At 54.7% G+C, this 21,278-nt stretch overlaps 1 protein-coding gene across 1 annotated transcript in view; it reads left to right on the plus strand.

The window, feature by feature from the left end:
- The first annotated feature begins 374 nt into the window (after window positions 1–374).
- The window catches only part of LOC111153404 (centrosomal protein 72), a 32,016-nt gene continuing 11,112 nt past the window's right edge, over window positions 375–21,278 (plus strand). Inside the window, exons 1-8 of the mRNA XM_022512420.1 lie at window positions 375–456; window positions 5,408–5,535; window positions 6,616–6,808; window positions 9,064–9,172; window positions 16,501–16,679; window positions 17,962–18,144; window positions 18,398–18,699; window positions 20,870–21,008. Of these exons, the coding sequence (XP_022368128.1) occupies window positions 375–456; window positions 5,408–5,535; window positions 6,616–6,808; window positions 9,064–9,172; window positions 16,501–16,679; window positions 17,962–18,144; window positions 18,398–18,699; window positions 20,870–21,008 (1,315 nt within the window). The remainder of the gene's footprint in view (window positions 457–5,407; window positions 5,536–6,615; window positions 6,809–9,063; window positions 9,173–16,500; window positions 16,680–17,961; window positions 18,145–18,397; window positions 18,700–20,869; window positions 21,009–21,278) is intronic.

Consider the following 21,278-nt stretch of genomic DNA (forward strand, 5'->3'; position numbering starts at 1 on the left):
GCTCCATAAAGGTCCTAGAGGGACGCGCCTGCCACCAAACCGTCGGTCAGCGGACGAGCGCCAAGCTCGGGCCCCAGACTTCACTGGCCGCCTCCGAGTGACCCCACGTGTGGGGTCCCGGGTGAGGCAGGGAACCCACGGGCTGGCGGGCTTTCCCGGGTGACAGCACCCCTCCCACTGAGGGCAGAGGACCGCTTGAGTCCAGCAGGCCCACTCGAAAGCCAACGCCGGCTTCGACTCGCCCCGCCCACCGGCCCGGACCCCGCCCACCAGACCCCCGGACCCCGCCCACCAGGCCTCCGGACCCCGCCCCTCGCGGCTCTGCCGCGGCCCCACTGCGCAGGCGCCAGCGCAGGTGCTTGTCGTTTGAAAGTATGGCGCCCGCGGGTCCGCAGCTGGTGCTGTGTGAGGAGAAGATCCGGGAGAAGAGCGGCCTGGCGCCTCACCACGATCTGGGTGCGCGGCGGTGACGGGCCGGCGGAGGGTGCGAGCTTCCCGCCGTGGCGTCCGCAGACGGGGTCGGGCCAGAGCGCGCCGTCCTGACCGCGCTCTTCCCGAACCGTCGAAGGCGGGGGGCGGGGAAGAAGGGGGTCCGCGGGGCACCGGGGGCCCGAGTGGGGCCGGGATGCCGGGGGCGGGGCAGGGGGCCCAAGTGGGGCCTGGGGACCGCGGGGCACCTGGAACCCGAGTGGGGCCGGGGAAGTCGGGGGACGGGGGCCCCCGCGGGGGCGGGGGCCTGGGGGGGGCAGGGGGGTCTCCCGAGGCCCGGCCAGAGTGTAGCTGGGAACGCGGGGGGGCGGGGCCCGGAGTGGGGCCGGGGTCGCGGTGGGGGCGGGGACAGGGGGCCCTCGCGGGGGCGGGGCGCCGGGGCGGGCCGAGAGAGTCAGTGGGTTTTCTTTTATTTAAAAAATGTTTTCAAGATACACTGATTTGTTTGATTTTCTTTGATGGGGGAGACAGAAGGGGAGCGGAGACGAGCGGAGTCCTCCGAGCCCCCGGGGCGTGCCCACGCGGGACTCCACCCCGGACCCTGAGGTCGGGACCCGAAATGCGGAGCCTCCCGCAGGACCCGCACGCGCTCCACCCCCGAGAGGCGGTTTCGGTCGGCGCCTCCAGTGGTGCGGCCGCCCGCGGTCGCGGGGCTCCTGGGTCGCGGGGCTCGGGGCGTTCCGGGACCCTGCGGTGTGTGCGGTGTGTGCGCGGCGGACGCGGGCCGCCGGCGTGCGGTGTGCCCCGGTTTCCTCCCGGCTCGGCGTGCGCGGGAAGCGGTGAGACTGCCCTGGCGGACTCTCCCCGGAAGCCGCGTGGCCTGGAGGCCTGTCCCTGCGGCGCCCCGACGGCCCGTGTCGCTTGTCCGTCGGGAGACGCGCTCGTAGCGCTTCCTTCTCGGCTGGACGGGTTGTGGCGGGGGCTGGGACGACCCTCGGGAGAAGGCGTCGAGCTGGCGGGTCCGGAGGCCGGTCGCGCCGTCTGTGGAGGCCTGGGAGACGCCGGTGACCGGCCCGGTGGATGCGGTTGTGTCCCCGTGTCAGCAGACGGAAATGCCGCGGGTTCTGCGACTTGTTTCCTTCTTCCCGCTCCTCCGCACGGATTTGACTCTTGCCCTGTAGATGCGCTTCTTTTTAGAGAGGTGGACGCGGGGAGGGGTGGGGAGCGCCCAGCGCAGAGCCTGAGGGGCTCGACCCGCCAACCTGAGATCGCGCCCCGGGCGAAGCCGGGGGTCCGAGGCTGCGCCCGCCCACCCACGCGGGCGCTCCTGCTTTTGTAGGGTCGGGCGCTGAGAGCTGGGACAGCGACGCAGGACCCTGCGGTTTCCTGTGTGAACATTGGGTGCCGTGACGTCAGCCGCATTCACACACTTGGTTACCTTTTCATCAAGTTCAGTGTGCGTTTAGCTCTTTCCTTGAGACGTCCTCTCTGACCTGTGGACTCTTTGGGAGTGTGTTTTCCCATTGTGTGTTTGGAGATTTTCTTTTTTCTTCTTTTTCTTGTTCCCGATTCTGGTGTGATTCTGTATGGTTTTAGTTCTTTTAAATTTGTCGGGGTGTGTTTTGGTTCACCGTCCGGTCTGTGTTGGTCAGTGCTCCAGGTGCTCTCGGGCGCCTGGCGTTTCCCGCGGATTTCGATGGGGTCCTGCTGGCTGGTAATGACCTGGATTCGTCTGTCCTTGTTGATTTCCCGCTCGCAGTTGTACTGATTGACGGCAGGGGAGGGTGGCCGCCCCTAACCCAAGCGACTTTGTCCGTTTCTCTTTCACGACGGCCCGGGCTTCGGAGCTGTGTTGTCTGAAGCCGGGCGCACACATTTGGGGTTTGGAGAGAGCCCCGCAAGGCGTGTGGTGTTCCTCTTTCCCGCAGGTGATTTTCTTGGTTGGGGCGTCTGCTCGTGTGGCTGCTGTGACGTTCTTTTGATTCCTGTTTTCAGGACACCTCTTTCCCCATCTGTGCCTCTTTAATCTCAACTTGACCCGTATCATTGTACTTGAAATGAGGTTCTTGTAGGCAGTGGGTAGTGGGTTCATTTTTACTTACTCTGCCGGTCTGTTTTATACGGTGTATTTAAACCTTTTACATCAAATGTAATTGTTAATACGGGAGAGCGGAAGCTCGCCGTTGTATTATTTGTTTCCTACTGTCTTTCTCTTGTTTCCTGTTTCCCACCTTCCTGTGCTTTGACTATTTTCTTAGTTTTCCGTTTTGAGTTATCTGTTATATTTTTGAGCTTCTCTTTGTACGGTGTTTGTAATGGTTGTTTTACAAATTACAGTGTGTTTGTGTAATTTAACAGTCTGCTTGTGTGGACATTTTACCCTTTTAAGCAAAATGTAGAAACTTTATAAGCAATGTTTCCTTTTTTTTTTTACCTTTTATAATTTAGTTGTCTTAAGTATTTTCTCTGTATACCTTGAAAACCACATTAGTTGTTTTTCCTTTTCTTTTACAGTCATCCAACATTTTAAATAACTCTAGAGGAAACATTTTTACTACATGTTTACCTGTTTCATTATTCTTTCTTCATTTCTGATGCTTCCGGTTTTCTTCTTTTATCCTTCCTGTATGCTGGAAGAGTTTTCTATAGCAGTTGCCTTAGGACGGCTGTGCTGGTGGAACAGTCTCTGTTTCTTCATTTGAAAACACCTTATTTCACCTCAGTCCCTAAGACTGTTTTTGGTGGATACAGAGTTCTGGGTTGAAAGTTCTTTTCTTTCAGCACTTGGGAAATGCGGTGCCCCTTCCTTCAGGCCTCCTTGGTTCTGAAGCATAGTCCCCTGTCCTGTCAGTAGTTTTCTCGACCAGTAATGCCTTTTCTGGTTGCTTTCGAGATTCTTCCACTGTTCTTAGTTTTCAGAAGTTCGTTTCTGATGTATCTGGGCTTTTTTTGGGTCTTTACTCTGTTCGGGGTTTTCTCAGATACTTGAATATGTACCTGTGTGTCCTTTGCGAATTTGACAAGTTTTATTTAATTGTTAAAATTTTTTCTTCTTTGTCATGCTTTCTCTTCTTCTTGGAACTCTAATTGGAACTGCACTGGGACCTGTTGTGACAGGAATGTTAGACCTTTTTCTGTGGACCCTTGAGGCTCTGCTCTTTTTTTTTAAGTCTGTTTTCTCTGTGCTGGTCAAATAAGACAATTTCGATCAATACGTTGCTGCATTTACTCCGGATTTGGGCTTCTGTCGTCTCCCTCCTGTTACCAAGCTGCTTCTTCTGCACAGTGATTTTTATTCAGTTATTGTATTTCACGTTTCTGAAATGGCTGTTTGTTTCTTCTTTATGTCTTCTGCTTTTTAGCCAAGACTTCCTATTTATCATTTGTTTCAAGAGTGTTGATAATTGTTCATTGAACTATTGCTTTAAAATTCTTTTTTTTTTTAAGATCTTATTTATTTATTTGACACAAAGAGACAGAGATCACAAGTAGGCAGAGAGGCAGAGAGAGGGGGAAGCAGGCTCCCCGCAAGAGCCCAACGCGGGGCTCGATCCCAGGACCCCGAGATCATGACCTGAGCCGAAGGCAGAGGCTTTAACCCCCTGAGCCACGCAGGCGCCCCTGCTTTAAAATTCTTTTTTTTTTTTTTTAAGTATTTATTTGTCAGAGAGAGAGAGAGAGCACAAGCAGGCAGAGTGGCAGGCAGAGGCAGAGAGAGAAACAGGCTCCCCCTGAGCAGAGAGCCCGATGCGGGACTTGATCCCAAAACCCTGGGATCATGACCTGAGCCAAAGGCGAGGCTTTAACCCACTGAGCCCCCCCAGGCATCCCTTTAAAATTCTTGTTAAAAAGTTCTGACTCTTGTCATTTCTGTGTTGGTGTCTGTTGACTGTTTTTCCTCATTCAAATTGAGTTTTTTTTCAGTTTTTGGTCATTTTGTATTGAGTCGTGGACATCTGGGGTATTAAGAGGCTGTTTTTTATGTAAACCTCATTGCACAGTGTTGGCACTGAGAGGGTGCTACCTCACTGCTGAGGTGGCGGCCAGCTTCCTGTCACATACACACTCCGTGCACGCCTGTGGGCCACCTGGGGTAGGCGTCGGGGTCCACTCATGCTTTCTCGGTGCCATCCACAGAGTGAGGCCGATGTATGGTGCATTTTTTTTACTGGGTGTTGAGCTAGTGTGGGGCTCATGTCAGGATCCTTTGCTGCAAGGCGCCCATCCCTGTCCTTCTCCCATGGCCCAAAGGCTTACCCTCCTGTGCTAGTCAGAGTGCATTGGTCGTTCTGGGTTGCCAGCTTCGTTGGTCCTCAGATTGGGATGTGTGGAAGACAAAATAGACCAGCCCAGGGCCCTCACCGCTCGATGGCTTTCTTGAGGTCCCTAGACAGTGGGCCTCCCGTTCCCCGCCCTCCCGAGGGGTCTGGTGCTTGTTTCGTACCTTGTTTTCCAGGGAGTTAGGCACAGTACGTGAGTAGAAGTAGGGTGAAACGGGTCTATTCTGTCTTGTGTGGAACTGGAGGCCCACAAACCAATTTTAAATTTGACTGAGATGTGTTTTAAAACATAAATATTCCTGGGGAAGCATTGGTGTGCCTAGACCCAAACTGTCCTTCTGATTACAGAAACATTATTGTAGCAACATTGACTTGCTGGCTGCTTGTTGAGTGTGCCACGCAGAGGACAATTGTGCCCTCGTGTGTAAGTGGCACGGACTAGGCAGGCTAGCTAACCAGTGGGCTTCTGATTGTGACCCCTGAGTGGAGGCTACGCAGGCGCTGGGCTGAGCAGCCAGGAGTCAAAGTAAGAGCCCGGCGAGGAGGGCCTTGCTGGTGGGGGGTGGGGTCTGACAGGGGAAGCAGGGGTGTGGGGGGCAGGGCAAGGGCGCAGAGACAATTTGGGCATAAACAAGCTGAAACCTTGAGTGCGATTCTTTAATATCACTGTCCAGTTAAAAGTAATTTTCTGTTCTTAGCTGAGCTCCAGTCATTGTCTATTCCTGGAACTTACCAAGAGAAGATTACTCACCTGGGAACTTCTCTGGTGAACCTAACGGGTCTGAAGTCTCTAGACCTCTCACGCAACTCCTTGGTGAGTCTAGAGGTAAGTTTAGGTTTGTTTCTTCAAAGACAACTTATTGCTGTCAGGAGCAGTGCAAAGTACGTTTATAGTAAAAAAAAAAAAAAATACCATCTGTAGGGCGCTTGCGGGGCTCAGTGGGCTGAAGCCTCTGCCTTCGGCTCAGGTCGTGGTCTCAGGGTCCTGGGACCGAGCCCCGCATCGGGCTCTCTGCTCGGCAGGGAGTCTGCTTCCCCTCCTCTCTCTGCCTGCCTCTCTGCCTGCTTGTGATCTCTCTCTGTCAGATAAATAAAATCTTAAAAAAAAAAAACAACAATTGGTCTTACACCTGCGCTTACATGTAGGCTGTATACTTGGCCCTCATTGCAGGTGGTGTTTTTCTTGTGCATCTCACGACGTCTTTAAACTACTTGGACAACCAGAAGTCCTGTCTCTGATGAAGGCGATTGTATCTTTAAGGGAACTAAAATAAGGCCCAAAAGACTGTTGTGTGTGTCAGTCAGTCGGTCCCTGTCTGCGCTGCGTTTTTCTTCATCCACATTCTACGCTCACATCTGTTTATCGTCTGCCTGCTGGTGGCCTCAAACCCTGGAGTGGCAGAGCCACGGGCGCAGGGCTTCCCGCAGCGCTCCTGACGCGGCGGGCGCTGGGTCTGCTGAGCAAGGAAGAAGCCGCCAGCTGATGGCAGGGCGGGACGTTGTGTGAACGCGGCCCGTGACTTCACGGAGAAGAGGCTCCTGCCGCCCTGGGTAGAGAGAGCCTCCCCGGCACGGGGCTGGGAACCTGCCCAGAGTCCCCCCCCACCCCCGGGCGCCGGCTGTCCCGGTCTGTGCGGTGTGAGCGCCGACCGCAGGAGACGGTGACAAGCCGGTGGAAACGGGCCGTCCCCGGCGCTGTCAGGGCTCTGCGCACGTGACCTTCCGCAGCCGCCGGCCGCTCCCTGTGTGGGAGCCGTGGGCTGCCTCCCTGGAGCACGCCCGTCTCTGTGCTCTTCCTGCCAGCCGCCCGTGGCCGTGGCCGTGGCCGGTGCCGGTGCCGGTGCGTACCACGCCTGGCTCACTGCCGGCCGAGCGCGAGCTCACTGTGCCTTCGTCCCGTTGGCAGGGCGTCCAGTACCTGACCGCGCTGGAGAGCCTGAACCTCTACTACAACAGCATCTCCTCGCTAGCCGAGGTGCTGCGGCTGCACTCCCTGCCGGAGCTCGCCGCCGTGGACTTGCGGCTGAACCCCGTGGTGAGACACGAGGCCGACTACCGCCTCTTCGTCGTGCACATGCTTCCGAAGCTCAGGCAGCTGGGTAGGTGCCGCGGCCTCGCTCACGGCAGCGCTGAGCGGCGACCTGTGCTCTCTGCTCCCTGGTTGTGCCCCTGTGTCTCACCGGCTGGGTGTTGTGGGGGCGCTGCCTGGGAGGAGGGCGGGGAGCGCTGGCCACAGACACCTGCCCGGGGCGGCCAGGAGCGCGGTTGGGGGGGAGGGGCAGGCAGGCTGCTCTGTCACTTTCTGGCCCTCCACATTGTAGCTGACCGGCCTGGACATACTCTCTGGAATCCGGTGGCGTTTCCTGGCCGGGCTGCCCGGGCTTCATATTAGGCTGTTGGATTCTTCCTTCTTCCTGGCTTCACGTCCACTTGGAAGGGCAGATGCAGGAAGAGAAGTTCGTGTGTCGCACCGTCCCCAGATGGTAGGGACGGGAGAGTGAGGTTCTGTTGGCAGGTGTAGCTGCTCACTGGCTTAGTCACCCGTGTCCCTCGAACAAACAGGTCTTTGTGTCAGGCCGCAGGACAAGCTTCCAGGGTGCCTGCCGGCCACACCTGGGGGAGGGTCATGCCTACAGAAGCCATCGCGGTGCCTCCCCAAGCCCTTCCTGGTTACCGGGAGTTGTTTTTGTCACGAGCATTGTGGCTGTTGGCACTGCCAGTGCCCACCTTGTGTCGCTGCACGTGTGAGCCCAAGGGCACGCTGAGCACGGAGAAGGGGCTGGCTTAGAGCCTTGGCCCCTCAGTCCGCCGTGTGAACGGGGGTATTAAGTGCCGAGCAGGGGCGGAGTGGGCACGTCCCCGTGAAGGGCAGTGTTGCTCCGTGTCCTCAGTGATCACAGTGTGTCCTCAAGCCTGAGGGCCAGTTCATGCTTGGTGAGGCTGGGGGCGTTCGGGCGTCTCCGTCTTCTGGGAGCTGACGTAACGGAACCAAAGTCAAGCCGGATCACAGCAGCGCTTGTCAGGGAAGACGGTCCACTGTCCCTCCACGTGGTAGGTCCTGAGCTGGGGCCGTACTGTGGCTACTGGCCTGGCAGCGCCCAGGTGGTATCGGTGGAGACCCCCGTGTTTTGCGTCTCTCAGCTGTAGCAGGTTCTCTCGCAAACGCTTTCTGCACCAGCGCGCCGGCTCGCCTCCCGGTGCCCCGTCCCCCGCGCTGGTGGGCCGTCAGCTCTGGGAGCCCGCCGCTCTGTCGGGCCGCGCCTGCCTGTGGGTAGGGGTGGGCTGTGGGCATCAGTGACCAACCCCCGTTGGTACATGTTTAGTTTGGATTTTCAGGTGTTTGGGGGGAGTAAGCGCTGGTGCTCTCACTTACTTGACTGTTTACCAGCAGTTGAAGTTGGCGCTTTCCCAAGCATTATGGGCCACGTTATTGGAAAACTTTGCCGTCTTCAGTCTTAAATCTTTACTTTTCTCTTCATTATAAAGGTTTTAGATTCAGCATCTTATAGCGTGCAGAAGGGACATAATGAAGAAGGGCAGAGGGAGGGGGAGAAGCAGGCTCCCCACTGAGCAGGGAGCCCCACGCGGGGCTCTATCCCAGGAACCCGGGATCATGACCCGAGCTGAGGGCAGACAACGACTGAACCACCCAGGTGCCCCCAGAGCATTGACTTGTGATGTTGGGGACCATCCTAGCCCTCAGATATGCTGAGGAAGACCCAGGAGAAAGAACTGATCCGAGGCCTTCTGGGGCCCCGGGCACTCAGGCGGGGGCGGTTGATCCTGCGGATCTGACGGTGCAAATCCTAGGCCCAAACACAAGGCCGTGACGTCCTCTCTTTAGCGAGTTCAGGGTTCTTATCCACAGAGACGTCTCCGACGCGCTCACTGAGGCTCGGGAACGCCACAGGGCGGGCAGGACGTGCCGTACGAGGAGACGCGCTGAGAAGGAAGTGCGCGCGCCACGTGCGTCTCTTCCCGCGCAGCGGGCTGCCGGCGCGCGGTACCTGAGGCTGCGCCCTGGGGGAGCCGGCCGGCCCTCCTGGAGTCCGCGCTCGGCCTCTCCGGGAAGCGTAGCGTAGCTACCACAGCCCAGATGCCTTTCCTGGGGCCGCGCAGTGCTTAAGGGGGACTCCTGGCGCAGTGCCAGCCCCGGGGGGGATGGAAGGTCCCTGAAAGGTGGTGGCGGTCCTGGTCGCGGGCGGCTGGCTGCAGGGGGCGCCGGGGGCGCCTTCTTTTCCACAGGGAAGTGGATGTGCTTCGGGGGTGCTGGGAGGTACCCCTGTGGGGCTTGGTCACCGAGGCCCGTCACCTGCTTCGCGATTCGCTCATTTCTCTGGCGTGTTCTCCCTAGATGACCGTCCTGTGAGAGCGAGCGAGCGGAAGGCATCCCGGCTGCGTTTTGCGTCAGAGGAGCCACTCGGCCCGCGGCAGAGCTTCCCCGCTGGTCTCAGAGCCGGAGGGTAAGCGCAGAAGGGGCATCTGAGGCGGACAGGCGCTGCTCGGACTCGCCCGTGGCTAGAACGTCTCCCGGAAAGACACGGACGTGTGTGCCGACGCCGCTTGGAGGGCAGCTGTGCGGAGGAGAGGGGCTCTCCGCCCCGCAGTGCGCGCTTCCCGGAGTTACTTTTCAATGCTAGAAAGTTTATGGAGGTAACACGTGTAAAGTCAAATAGCGTGAGCGGCTTGTGATGGCAAAGCACGGCCCCTCGGTCCCTCCTCAGCCTCGGAGGCGGCCCCCGCCCCTTCTGCAGCCGCGTCTGCTGGCGCGTGGTTTGCGCCGTGTCTCCGCTCCGGACCGGACGCCGCGCCGCCGGTCGTGCGTGCGAGCGCTTCACGCGGGAGCCGACTGCGCACGGGCCCTCGCTCCGCGGCGTCCGTCCGTGCGGTGTGGTCCTTCCCGCGCGCGCTGCTCGGTGGCGGCCGCGGTGCTGGCTCTGCCGCGTGCCTCCGGGCGGTGGGACTGGCCTGTCCGGCCGCCTGTGCCCCGCCTCACGCCCCCGCCCGGCTCCTGTCAGCGGCGTTGTTACGTTTAACTGCTCTGTGAAGGTTGGCCGTATTTCAGTGTCTTCTGGAGCCACAAAGTGTCTTCATGGTTTGCAGGTTGATTTTAGTTAGTGAGTTAGTTCGTTTTTAAGATTTTATTTATTTGTCAGAGAGAGAGAGAGAATGAGCGCACAAGCAAAGGGGGCGACAGGCGGAGGAGGAAGCAGGCTCCCCGCTGAGCAGGGAGCCCGATGCAGGGCTCCAGCCCAGAACCCTGGGATCATGACCTGAGCCGAAGGCAGACGCTGGACTGAGCCCCTGGGCGTCCGTGCAGGTGGATTTTAAAGGGCAGCGTCTGCCTTCCTTGTGCCAGGGTCATAGACTGTACGCCGTGCAGCTCTGTCTGAAGCCTTCCGCGCTCTCCTTGCACCGTATGCCTTAGCTTGCCTTTCGGCTCCTCAGCGCACAGGTTGACCTGCTCTTTCCCGAAGAGGGCTGGAGAGCGAATACTTTTGGTTCTGCGGACCATACGATCTCTTTCTCAGCTCTGGAACTCTGCCTCTGTCACGTGAAGGCACCCGTCGGTGATGCTTCAGCAAAGGCTGTTGCGTTCCAGTACAACTCCATTTACGGGGATAGGCAGGGCGCTGGGTTTGAGCTGTGGCCTCGCTTAGCCCGTTTCTGTTCTGATGTGTCAGGATCGATTCCAAATCCTTGGGGTCTCTTGTTCGTCAGGTCCCTTTTATCTCTCCCACCCCCCTTAGTTCCCCATTTCAAACCAGACTAATTACTGTGTAGACAGCTGTTCTCAGTACTGTGTGCAATGGTCTGGATGTTTGTGGCCCCCAAATTCCTATGTCGAACCCTAACCCGCTAGGCGATGGTGTCAGGAGGTGGGGCCTCCGGGACGCGATGAAGTCATAAAGGCAGAGCCTCATGGATGGGCGTGGCGGCTTGTACAGAGACAAAGCCCCCCGAGTTCCCTAGCCCCTTCCTCCACGTGAGATTCTGAGTCAGATAGTGTCGACTTCTGACTTTGCCTTTCTTCAGTATTTTCTTGGGTCTTCCGGGGCCTTCGCCGCTGTGTACGTGTCAGTTTGTTGGTGTCCGTGAAAGACCTTGCTGGGACTCACTGCGACCGCGGTGACTCTTACAGATCGAATTGGGAGGATCTGACACGGTGACCGTCTTGAGTCTTCGTCCGTGCGAGCACAGGGTGTCTGTGCGTGTGTTGGTTCTAGATCTCACTTAGCAGAGGTGTGTGCTTTTCCTCAAACAGACCTTGCACACGTGCTGTTCGGTTATACCTAATCTGTCGTCTTGGGAGGCCTCCATAAATGGCGCTCTCCTGATTCATTCTGCACGCCATACCTTATTGGTGTGTAGGACAAGCCTGGCTTTTGTATGTTCACCTTGCATGTGTGTTTCCTAGAGCTGATGTCGCAAAGTGCCGCAGACTAGGTGGCTTAAAGTAACAGAAATCTGTCGCCTCACCGTTGTCAAGGTAGAAAGTCTGGAATCAAGATGTTGGGGCGTTGATTCTTCGTGGAGGCTGTGAGGAAGAACCCGTTCCCTTACTCTTCTCGTGCTGTGCTGGAAATCTTTGGTGTTCTTGGCTGGCAGGTGTCTCTTACCAGTGCTGTGTCTTCACGTGGCTGTCTTCCTTCTCCCTGTGTCTTCACAGAATCCCTCCTTTTACATGCTTGTTTCTGTATCCCAGTTTCTCCAAAAGGTGCCAGTCAGGTTGGATTAGGGGCCGAGCCTAATCTCTTATTAACTTGATTACCTATGTAAAGACCCCATTTCCAAATAAGGTCACGTTCTGAGGTACAGGGTGTTGGGATTTCTATCTTTTGAGAGGGACACAATGCGAATCATAACTCCTTGTGTTTTGCAGCCTTATTTATTTATTTATTTGACAGACAGAGAGCACAAGTAGGCAGAGAAGCGGGCAGAGAGAGAGGAGGAAGCAGGCTCCCCGCTGAGCAGAGAGCCCGATGCGGGGCTCGATCCCAGGACCCCGGGATCATGACCTGAGCCGAAGGCAGAGGCTTAACCCACTAAGCCACCCAGGCGCCCCTTGCAGCCTTATTTTACAGGAGGTTTTTTTCCCCTTGTTTTTGGTTCATTCTTGAGGATTTTCTGCATAGACGATCATGTATCTGTGACAAAGACAACTTGATCTCTTCCTTCCCAATCTGTATACCTTTTATTTCCTGTTCTTGTCTTACTGCATTAGCTGAGACTTCCAGTATGATGCTTAAAAGAAGGAATGAGAGGGGCCGCCCTTGCCTTCCCTACTTACAGGGACGTGTCTTTCTCACCGCTAAGTGGGATGTTAGCTACAGGTGTTCGTAGATGTTCTTTATCTAGTTGAGGAGTTGCCCTCTGTTCTTAGTTTGCTGATCATTGTTATCACGAAGGGATGTTGGGTTTTGTCAAATGCTTTTTCTGTCATGGTATGAGCATGAGTTTTCTTCTTTGGTCTTTTGGTGTGATGATTGCATTGATTGATTTTCAAATGTGGAACCAGCCTTGCATACCTGGAATAAATCCCACTTGGTTGTGGTGTGTAATTCTTTTTGTACGTCGTTGGATACCATTTGCTGGTATTTTATTGAGGATTTTTGCATCTATGCTCATGGGAGCTATTGGTCTATAGTTTTCTTGCATGTTGAAATAAGGCTGACCACATAGAACGAGTTAGGAGATATCCTCTCTGCTTCTGTTTTCTAGAAGAGATTATAGAGAATTGGTATAATTTTTTCCTTTAAATATTTCATAGAATTTACCAGTGAGCCATCTGGACCTGGTATTTTAGAGGGTTATTAATTATTGATTCAATGTCTTTAATATATATAAATCTAATCAGATTATCCATTTCTCTTGTGTGAATTTCGATAGAATGTTTCCAGGAACTGGTCTGTTTGATTAGATTATCAAATTGTGGGCATAGGGTTGTTCATAGTTTTATTATCCTTTTCGTGTTCATGGGACCTGTCATCACAATTCCTCTTTCACTTCTGATACTAGTAATTTGTGTCTTTTTGTTCTAATTAACCTGGCATGGAAGTTTTTCAATTTTATTTTTAAAGAACTAGCTTTTGTTTTTTTTTTTAATTTTTCTCTGTTGATTTCCTGTTTTCAGTTTCACTGATTGCTGCTCTAATTTTATTTCTTTTCTTCTGCTTACTTTGGATTTGATTTGCTCTTCCTTTTCTAAATTCCTAAGATGGAAGCTTAGAGCTTGGATTATTGATTGTGTAGATTTTACTATTTTCCTAATGTATGAATTCAATGCTATGAATTACATTCTAAATAGTGATTTCACCGTGTCCCACAAGTGTGTTTTTATTTTCATTTAATTCAAAATATTTGTAAATTTCTCGGTAGATTTCTTCATTGACTCATGCCATGTGTTATCCAGGAATTTGCTCTTTAATCTCCCGAGTATCTGGGATTTTCCAGTTCTCTTTCTGTTCCTGATTACTAGGTTAATTCCACTGTGGTTGGAGAGCAGACACTCTGTGAATTCTCCTCTTTTCAGTTTGCTGGTATGTGTCTGATGGCTCCTGGTGTGACTCGTAAGCCCGCGGGGAACGAGTAATGTGCGGTGTTGGGTGCAGTGGCCTGCAGACGTCAGGACCTCCGGCGGACCGATGTGCTGTTGAGTTCAGCTGTGTCCTTACTGACGTTCTGCCAGCTGGGTCCATACAGGTCCCAGATGTTACAGTCTTCTTGGAGAACTGAGCCCCATCTTCGTGTAACGCCTCTTTTATTCCTGAAAACATTCCTTGTCTAAAGTCTGCTCCGTCTGAAATTACTGTAGATACTCTTGCTTTCTTTTGAATAGTGTCAGTGCGATGTATTTGTTTTTAATACTTTCCTCTTTTTTTTAAAGATTTTATTTATTTGAGGGAGAGAGAGCGAGAGAACTCGAACGAGAGAGCACGAGCAGAGAACCAGCGGAGGGAGAGGGAGAAGCAGACTTCCCACTAAGCCGGGAACCCGATGTGGGGCTCCATGTCAGGACCCCAAGATCATGGCCTGAGCCGAGGGCAGCTGCTTAACCGAGTGAGCCCCCCAGGCATCCCCAACCCTTGACTTTTTATCCATATATGTCTTTATATTTAAAATGGGTTTCTCGTGGGTGACTTGTAGGTGGATCTTGACTTTGATCCATGTTGAATCTCTTTGCGTTGGAATGTTTAGACCATTGATAGGGTTATTGATAGGTTGGATTTATATCTACCACGTTCATTTCTGTTTTCTTTGTTCCTATTCTTGTCTTCTGCTCTGTTTCTTCCTTTTGTGGTTCTGAATGAGTGTGTTATACCATCCCATTTTCTCTCCTTGGTTAGCATATCAGTGACACTTAGATTTTTACTTTTTTTAGTGCTTACCCTAGAGTAGGAAGTAGACTTTTACAACTAATCCAAGTCCACTTTCAAATACCATTGCACTGCTTCCCCGGTAGTGGCAATACCTCATACTGACAAAACACGCCTAATTCCACCCTCCTGTCCCTCGTATTACAGGCGTCGTCATTCGTTTCATCGATGCATAAGCTATAATCGTATAGGTAATGTGTGGGTACCCGTAATCAAATATATTGTTGCTGTCATCTGTTAGATCAGTTAAGAATAAAATAAAATAAAAATTTTTATTTTATTCCTTCTCTGTGCTCTTCCTTTCTATGTAGATCTGTTTCTAGCCTGTATCATTCTTCTCTCTAAAGAACTTCTTTTAACGTTACTTACTGGCAACACATTCTACTATCTGTTTGTCTGAGAAAGTCTTCTTTTCTCCTTTGCTTTTTTTTTAAGATTTTACTTACTTATTTGACAGAATAGGAGAGCAAGCGTGAGTGGGGGAGCGGAGAGGGAGAAGCACACTTCTCGCCGAGCAGGGAGCCTGATGTGGGGCTGTATCCCAGGACCCTGGGATCATGACCTGAGCCGAAGGCAGACGCTTCAGCGACTGAGCCCCCCAGGCGCCCTCTCGACTTTTGAAGGATGATCTTGCAGGATACCAAGTTCTAGGGTGGCAGTTTTTCTCTCAGCAGTTTCAATACTTGGCTCTTGCGTTGCTTGCGTGATTTCTGAGGGGGAGTCTGATGTAATTCTTGTATTTGTTCCTCTACACATAAAGTGTTTTTTCCCTTTGCCTTATTTCAGCATTTGTTTTTTCATTTTCTTTTATTTTCTCCAGTTTAGTTATGATCTTCCTTGATGCAGATTTTAGTGTTTGCTCTGGCAGAGCTCTCTGAGCTTCCTGCATCTGTGATTCGGTGTCTGGCACTACGGAAATTTTTAGACTTTAAATATTTTTCGTGTTTCTTTTTCTCTTTCTGACGTTCTCATTAAGCATGTGTTATACCTTGTGGTTGTCCACTGTCCTTCAACTCTTGCGTGTTCTCTTGGGGGTTTTTCCAGTCTTCTTCTCTCCCTGTGTTTCGGTTTTGGACGATCGTATTGAGCTGTCCCGAGGCCCAGAGATTCGTCCCTCGGCTGTGTCCAGGCCACTGACGAGCCCATCGGACACTTTCTTCATTTCTCTTATGGTGCATGTGATCCCTGGCATTCCTCTTTCAGTCTTGGTTAGAAGTTCATCTCTCTGCTTCAGTTTCCCCTGTCGTCTTGTGTCCTGTCTGCGTTTTCCATTAGCCTCTTGACACCATCACGTATCATTGTCTTAAACCCTCATCTGCCAGCGCCGGCGTCCCTGCCGTACCTGAGCTCTGACACTTGCTCTTCCTGTTCACAGTGTTCGGCCGCTTGGAGTCCCTTGAGACTCCAGATGCATTTTAGGGTGTGTTTCTCTGCTTCAGCCAAAGACGCCATCGGGATTTTGACATGTATTACGCTGATTCCGTAGGTTGCTTTGGGAAGTACTGACACTTTAACAGTGTAAAGTCTTCCCGTCCATGAAGATGGGACAGGTTTCTATTTATTTAGGCCTTCTTTAATTTCTTCCAGCAATATTTTGTAGTTCACTTGTCCTTAACAGTCTCAAGACTGAACTGTCACAGAGTTCAGAACTCCGAGAGCCTCATCATGACCGGGCGCAGCCTCGTGATCCAGAGGTGACTGGGAGACCCGTGAGACAGGAGCATGTCAGGTTTCTGTGGGCAGACCTAGAAAGAGAACCCAAGTCCCCTTCCCTTTGCGGTGGGCCGGAAAACTCTCAGAGGTAGAAAATAGTAAATAGTATCGATTTCTTAAAGTCTGATCAGATATCATAACACCAGCACTCATAGTATGTGGCTGAGTATTATCGTTTAAGAGATTTTGTAAGCTGCCTGTGTTGGAAGTGAACTGCCCTTGGTGTATGTCCGTCTCCGTGCTGAGGGCCGCCATTGGTAGGGATGTCGTGTGGTAGAGCACCTCATGCTCAGTGTGGAGAGATTTTCACTTAATGTGAAGATAGAACTTCAGAACACCACGCCCTTTAACTTTCTCGACACCTGGCACATTGTGGATATGCTAGGAAGAGCACACAGTAGCGGATGTCAGAACAGGAGCTTTCTGGACCTTTCGTTCTTGAGTGGACCCTCCTGGGGTTCCGTGCCCTGTTCAGACGGCGTGGCGACGTCACATGACCTTCTTTTCATGAGCGCTTGTCCTGTGGATGTCTAGCACTGACTTCTTTAATAGAGCACTGGGAGCCATTTTCTGCCACACACCAGCTCCTTCCTGGAGACCCCGTGGCCGTGCTGGGGCCCTTGTCTTCCTTCACAGGGTCTGCGTGCTCTGGCACGGGGCTCTGGCTTGAGCCGCAGCACTGAGTTTGCTTTTCCTTGCAGACCGTGCCACTCTAGGGCCCTGCACGCTGACCCCTCGGCCAAGAAGTGCTTGGTCATGGACGCAGATGACGAGGCAGTCCTGAACCTCATTGCTGAGTGCGAGTGGGACTTGAGCAACCCTCCTGGGAGCACAAGTTCCAGCCAGAGGGAGCGAGAGGCCGACCTCCGTAGTTCTCAAGGTAGGCTGCTACTCCACCGCGAAGGCCCAGTGGGCCCAGCTTGTGCTGGGAGCTGGTCGTCTCTGGCCTCCTGATACACAGCTGTGATTTCCAGAAAACGGACCTTTACCTGGCGAATCCCCGTGACGTCTCTGTGAACTTGAAAATACTAGTGGTTTGGATTCTAGAATTGTGACAGATGATGTCACCGTAATTGAGTATATAGTTCTGCATGCGTGGCTGTTCAAACTGTCCTTCCTCAGGTAGACCACGATTTTACTTACAGGGAGACTCGGAAGTTCAGAGTAGATGGGTGAAGTGTCCTGTGGTTGGTGACACTGGTGTCCGTCCCCACCACGAGGGGGTATTCACTTGGCTTAAGAGACGCGTGGTGCTCAGCCGGCCAGGTTCAGAGCTTTAGACCGGACACGGACGTCGGAATTCTTTGTGGCGTGTGGGCTTCTCCACAGGCTTTGCTCGGGGCCTCCGTTTTCCACCAGGACTTGTGTATGTGTGCCAGCTCCATTCCTTCTGTTTCGAGTTTCTGAGAAATTTTCCTGAAGACAACAGGTTTAGGCATCCACTTGGGCTAGAACCCCAGGACTCGCCGGCTGGCACGAGGACATCTGCCCGGTGGGTGTCCTCGCCAGCTCGTCGCGGTCAGTCTTTTCAGGTGTGGCTCCTCTGGGCGCGTGGTCGGGCTTCCTCGTGGTTCTCACGCACACTTCCCTGAAGACCGCTGGTGGGACGCTTCTGCTCCCGTCTGTTCCCCTCCCGGGTTTCTCTTCTTAGTCTTGGGTCAGAAGAGTTCTTTCTCTGTGGTTCTCTTCGCGCAAGGCCTTTCTCAGCTGTAAGTGCCGCAGCCTCCCCTTCTCCGGCTCGCCTTGCGTGTGCCCGACCGCGCTCGAAGAGGAGAGGCTCTCGCCGTCCAGCTTGTGAGTTCTGTTCTCTCCGTGGTTTGTGCTTTCTGGTGCGCTTGGTTTACAGGAAATCTCCGTCTGCCCCACGCCTGTGAAGAGGCTGCCTCCTCGGTCGGTACCTGTGGCGCATCTGTTGATTGAGCGGACGAGCCTCTCTCTGCGTTCGGCCGGCGTTGGGTCGCTTGTCGCGTCTGCGTGCCGGCGTGGTGCCGTCCTCCCCCCGCAGCCGCGCCGTCCGTGCTAAGGCCAGGCGGGGCGAGTCCACCTGCACTGTCCCCTTTTCCTTGTTTAGTTGTGTCCCAGATAGCTGTCACACGCTGTCAGAAGGTAAAGATGGAATTTCTCATGAAATAAAACTTTTCAAATGTTTTTTAATAAAATAGAATCCAGACATCTGTTGAGCCCTCGGTCAGCACAGCCTCAGTGTGGGGACTCCATCAAGACGGGCCATGAGAAGAGGAAGGGCAGCTCTCGAGGCTGTGGTCCAGAAGAGAGGCTTCAGGACCAGTACTGGGGGGAGCCGCCCCCGCAGTGTGGACAGCACGTGCACTTCACCCCACACCCGGGTGAGCAGTCTCACGCTTACAGTCCCTTTCCTTCTCCTACAATCCTTTGTAATTCCCAAATGCTAGATTTTTCCTCACTTTTTTGTCGTGCGTGTTAAGGTACTTTCGGGTGGGTTGTCCGTGCGTGTGTGCACGTACGCATGCATGCACCCTGGCGCACACGCACGCACGATCGCCTTTTTCCCTGCGGGCGCTGGTCGCCACAGCCAGAGAACTCGGTCTGCTGAGGGCTGCGTTCCGCCCTCCCTTACAGCTTCCGCAGACAGTGAGGACTCGACCCCTTCTCAGAAGTCAAGTTTCTCAGCACAAAAGGTGTTGAATCCATTGCCCGCTCCTGAAAAGTACAGAAAGCGAAGAACGCCTGGCAGGAGATCCCAGGCTCCCGCAGACCAGGAGGGTCTGAGACACCTGGAGAGACCGACCATGTCGTCGAGCCCCGAGGAGACTCTGAGCAGGCAGAGTGGCTCAGAGGGCCGGAGCGGAAGGACCTTGTCTCGCTCAGAGGTGTCGGAGCCTGAGGACGAGGAGCCCTGCAGCAGGAGTGGCACCAGAGAGGTGAGTGTGAGAGCCGAGCGGGACTAGGTGGTGAGGCGGGGCTGCTGAGCCTTCCGTGCTCCCTCTCCCACCCCTGCCCTCGCCGGCCCCCAGCGGGAGAAGCTTGTGTACGGGTTTCCCCGCAGCACGGCGACGTGGCGGTCGGTCGGTGTGTGCCTCTGGGCTCCACGCCCCCTCCCGCCGCTCTCGGCGCTTTGAGGCGAGAGTGTAGGCACAGGCAAGGGGCGGTTGTTCTGTGCTTGTCTCGGAGGCGGAGTCTGTCCTCTTGGCCAGGGAGCCATCAGGGGTCCTGGTGTGGCGGTGTCCTGCACGTGCATCCTGTGGTTTTCCAAAGGCCTCATCCTCGGTAAGGATGGAGAGTCCTCCCAGCCTCTCAGTGACCCAGAGCCACATGGGCGATGACTTGGTTGCCGCTGTCCCTGGGTTTGTTGGAGATGGAGGCACGAAGTGGTGGGAATTGGGGCCGACCGCGGGCGGCACAGGCAGAGCGGACTGTGGCAAGGCGGCCTGGCCCGTCGCTGCTTTGGCAGACAGGAGCTGGCCTCCCACGGGGTTGGTTAGGGGCGGTTTTGCTTCCTGTGGTCGGTCCTGAGTTGCGAACAGGGAGAAAAATCAGGACAGCTCCCGCTCAACTGATGGAGTTCTGGCCACTGGGCCAGTTGTTCCGGGGGTCGTGGTTTGGCCCCCTGGCTGGTTGCTGTAGGTCGAGGGTCAGAAGGCTGCTCTCCCGGGGGGTCTGGTCACGGCCTGTACGGTCAGTCTCTCACTGTCTGGATTGAGGAAAAGAAGAAAAATGAGGCTCTCTATGAGATATGAACATGCCTGGGCCCTTCCCGTGCCCCAGAGGTCTGGCCTCACTCTCCACCCAGCGCAGAGCTTCGCCCAGAGAACTCGCACAGGTGCTGTGGGGGCCGGGACTTTGCATTTGCAGGAGGAGCCCACAAGGCCTTTGCGGCCTCGTGGAGACCATCCTCACAGCCGGCACTGCCCTTGGCTCCTCGGGTGCAGACGGAAGCTTAAGTGAGCGCACTGAGGACCCTGGCTCTGTCACCCGCGCCTGAGGACAAGTGTCCAGACGCGGCTTCCGATGGAGGTGTTAGTGCCCGGTGCTCCCTGGGACGCTCAGCCTTAGCTTGTTGGGGCGAGAGCCAGGCTTTCGTGTCTTCGTGCTACCCCGCCCCCCGTGGGACCTTGGGCAGAGCGGTGCTTCCTTGCTTGGCTGCTTCTGGGGGGCCTGGGGTGGGCGGTGGTGGCAGGCGCTGAGGAGCTGTCCCCGCTGGAGTGGCTTTACCTGCCTCCTTGCTGGGCCTCTGCCCTTCGGAAGTTCCTTAAGTGGAAAAGCCCTCTGGAGGTTAGCTCACTGCAGAGCCCTCAGTGGGGCTCTCCCCAGCCTTCTGCTTGGAGCTGCTTCCTGGGGACCTGGGACTAACCTGTGTCCTAGCTCTGGCGGTCGGCCCAGAGACACATGTGAGCTTCTGTGCCCTCCCTTGCTAAATCCCCAGACTCTTAGGAAGTGGGCAGGAGAGCAGAGGCCATCCCCCTTTCTTTGATAATTTTTCTATATTATCAAATTTAATAATTTATCTAAATTTCTAATTAATCTAAATAATTTCTAAAAGGAGGAAAAGGGAGAGATGATGTGCATGCTGACATAGCCCTGGTGGGATGGGCCCTGGATGGAGTTGTGATGGTCTCTCCGGGCAGCCCTTCTGCCCACATCGTCCTGGCCTGACCACCATCTGGGCCAGTATGTGACGTCATTACATTCAGGGCTTTCCGGGTGCCCGTGACCGTTGAGGCCAAGACTGGCTCTGATGGGTCTCCAGCCTCCAGGGGTCCCTGTGGAGTGGTTCGAGAGGGCCCAGAACAGGCCATCGTGAGAGCTGTCACAGCCTTAGAGCTTAAACCGTGATGTGGATTTCATGACCATCATCTCGGTATGACTCCTTCTCATGCACCCTTTAGTTCCTCCTGGAACAGGGATGTCACCGGAGACTCACATCCTCGTGCCACCTCTGCAGCCTGTGGCCTCTGGATGGCCCTGTGCTCCACCTGTCTGCGGGATGCGGGTGTCAGCATTAGCACGGAGGGTACCGGGCAGGCCTGTGTCGGGGCTTTGCATCAGGCAGTAGCTCCTGGTCTCAGCGTCACGGCTCTCTCTGCATTGCAGGTGGTTCCCAAACTGTACTCTGCTGTGCCGCCCGGGAAGAAGGCTGTGCTGGAGGTGGCACTTCTGGAGGCGCTCCTTGACCTGGTGGACAGGTACTGGAACGGCTGCAAGTCCCTGCATGGCAATGAGGTGTTCCGGGGTGAGTCGTGAGGGATGGTCCACTCAGACCCTCACTCGGGGCCCCTCCGGGTAGCGTTCCGTTTGCACGTGCTGGGCCCCTGTGAGTTCTGTGTGGGGCCCACACTTTGTTCGCTCCTCCCCACCGGCTGTCACTGTCCCCACCGCACTGCACGGAGCATCTGGACAGCCTCCCACAAAAGCAGCTGGTGGCTTCCGTGGGGTGTGGGACATGAGGGGTGTCGTGCAAGCCTCTGGCTGTTGGCTTTCCCACCTACTGGCAGCCTGGGGT

The sequence above is a fragment of the Enhydra lutris genome, unplaced genomic scaffold (genome assembly GCF_002288905.1).
Source record: "Enhydra lutris kenyoni isolate GAN:26980312 unplaced genomic scaffold, ASM228890v2 scaffoldscaffold32, whole genome shotgun sequence".
In the NCBI taxonomy this organism is placed as follows: domain Eukaryota; kingdom Metazoa; phylum Chordata; class Mammalia; order Carnivora; family Mustelidae; genus Enhydra; species Enhydra lutris.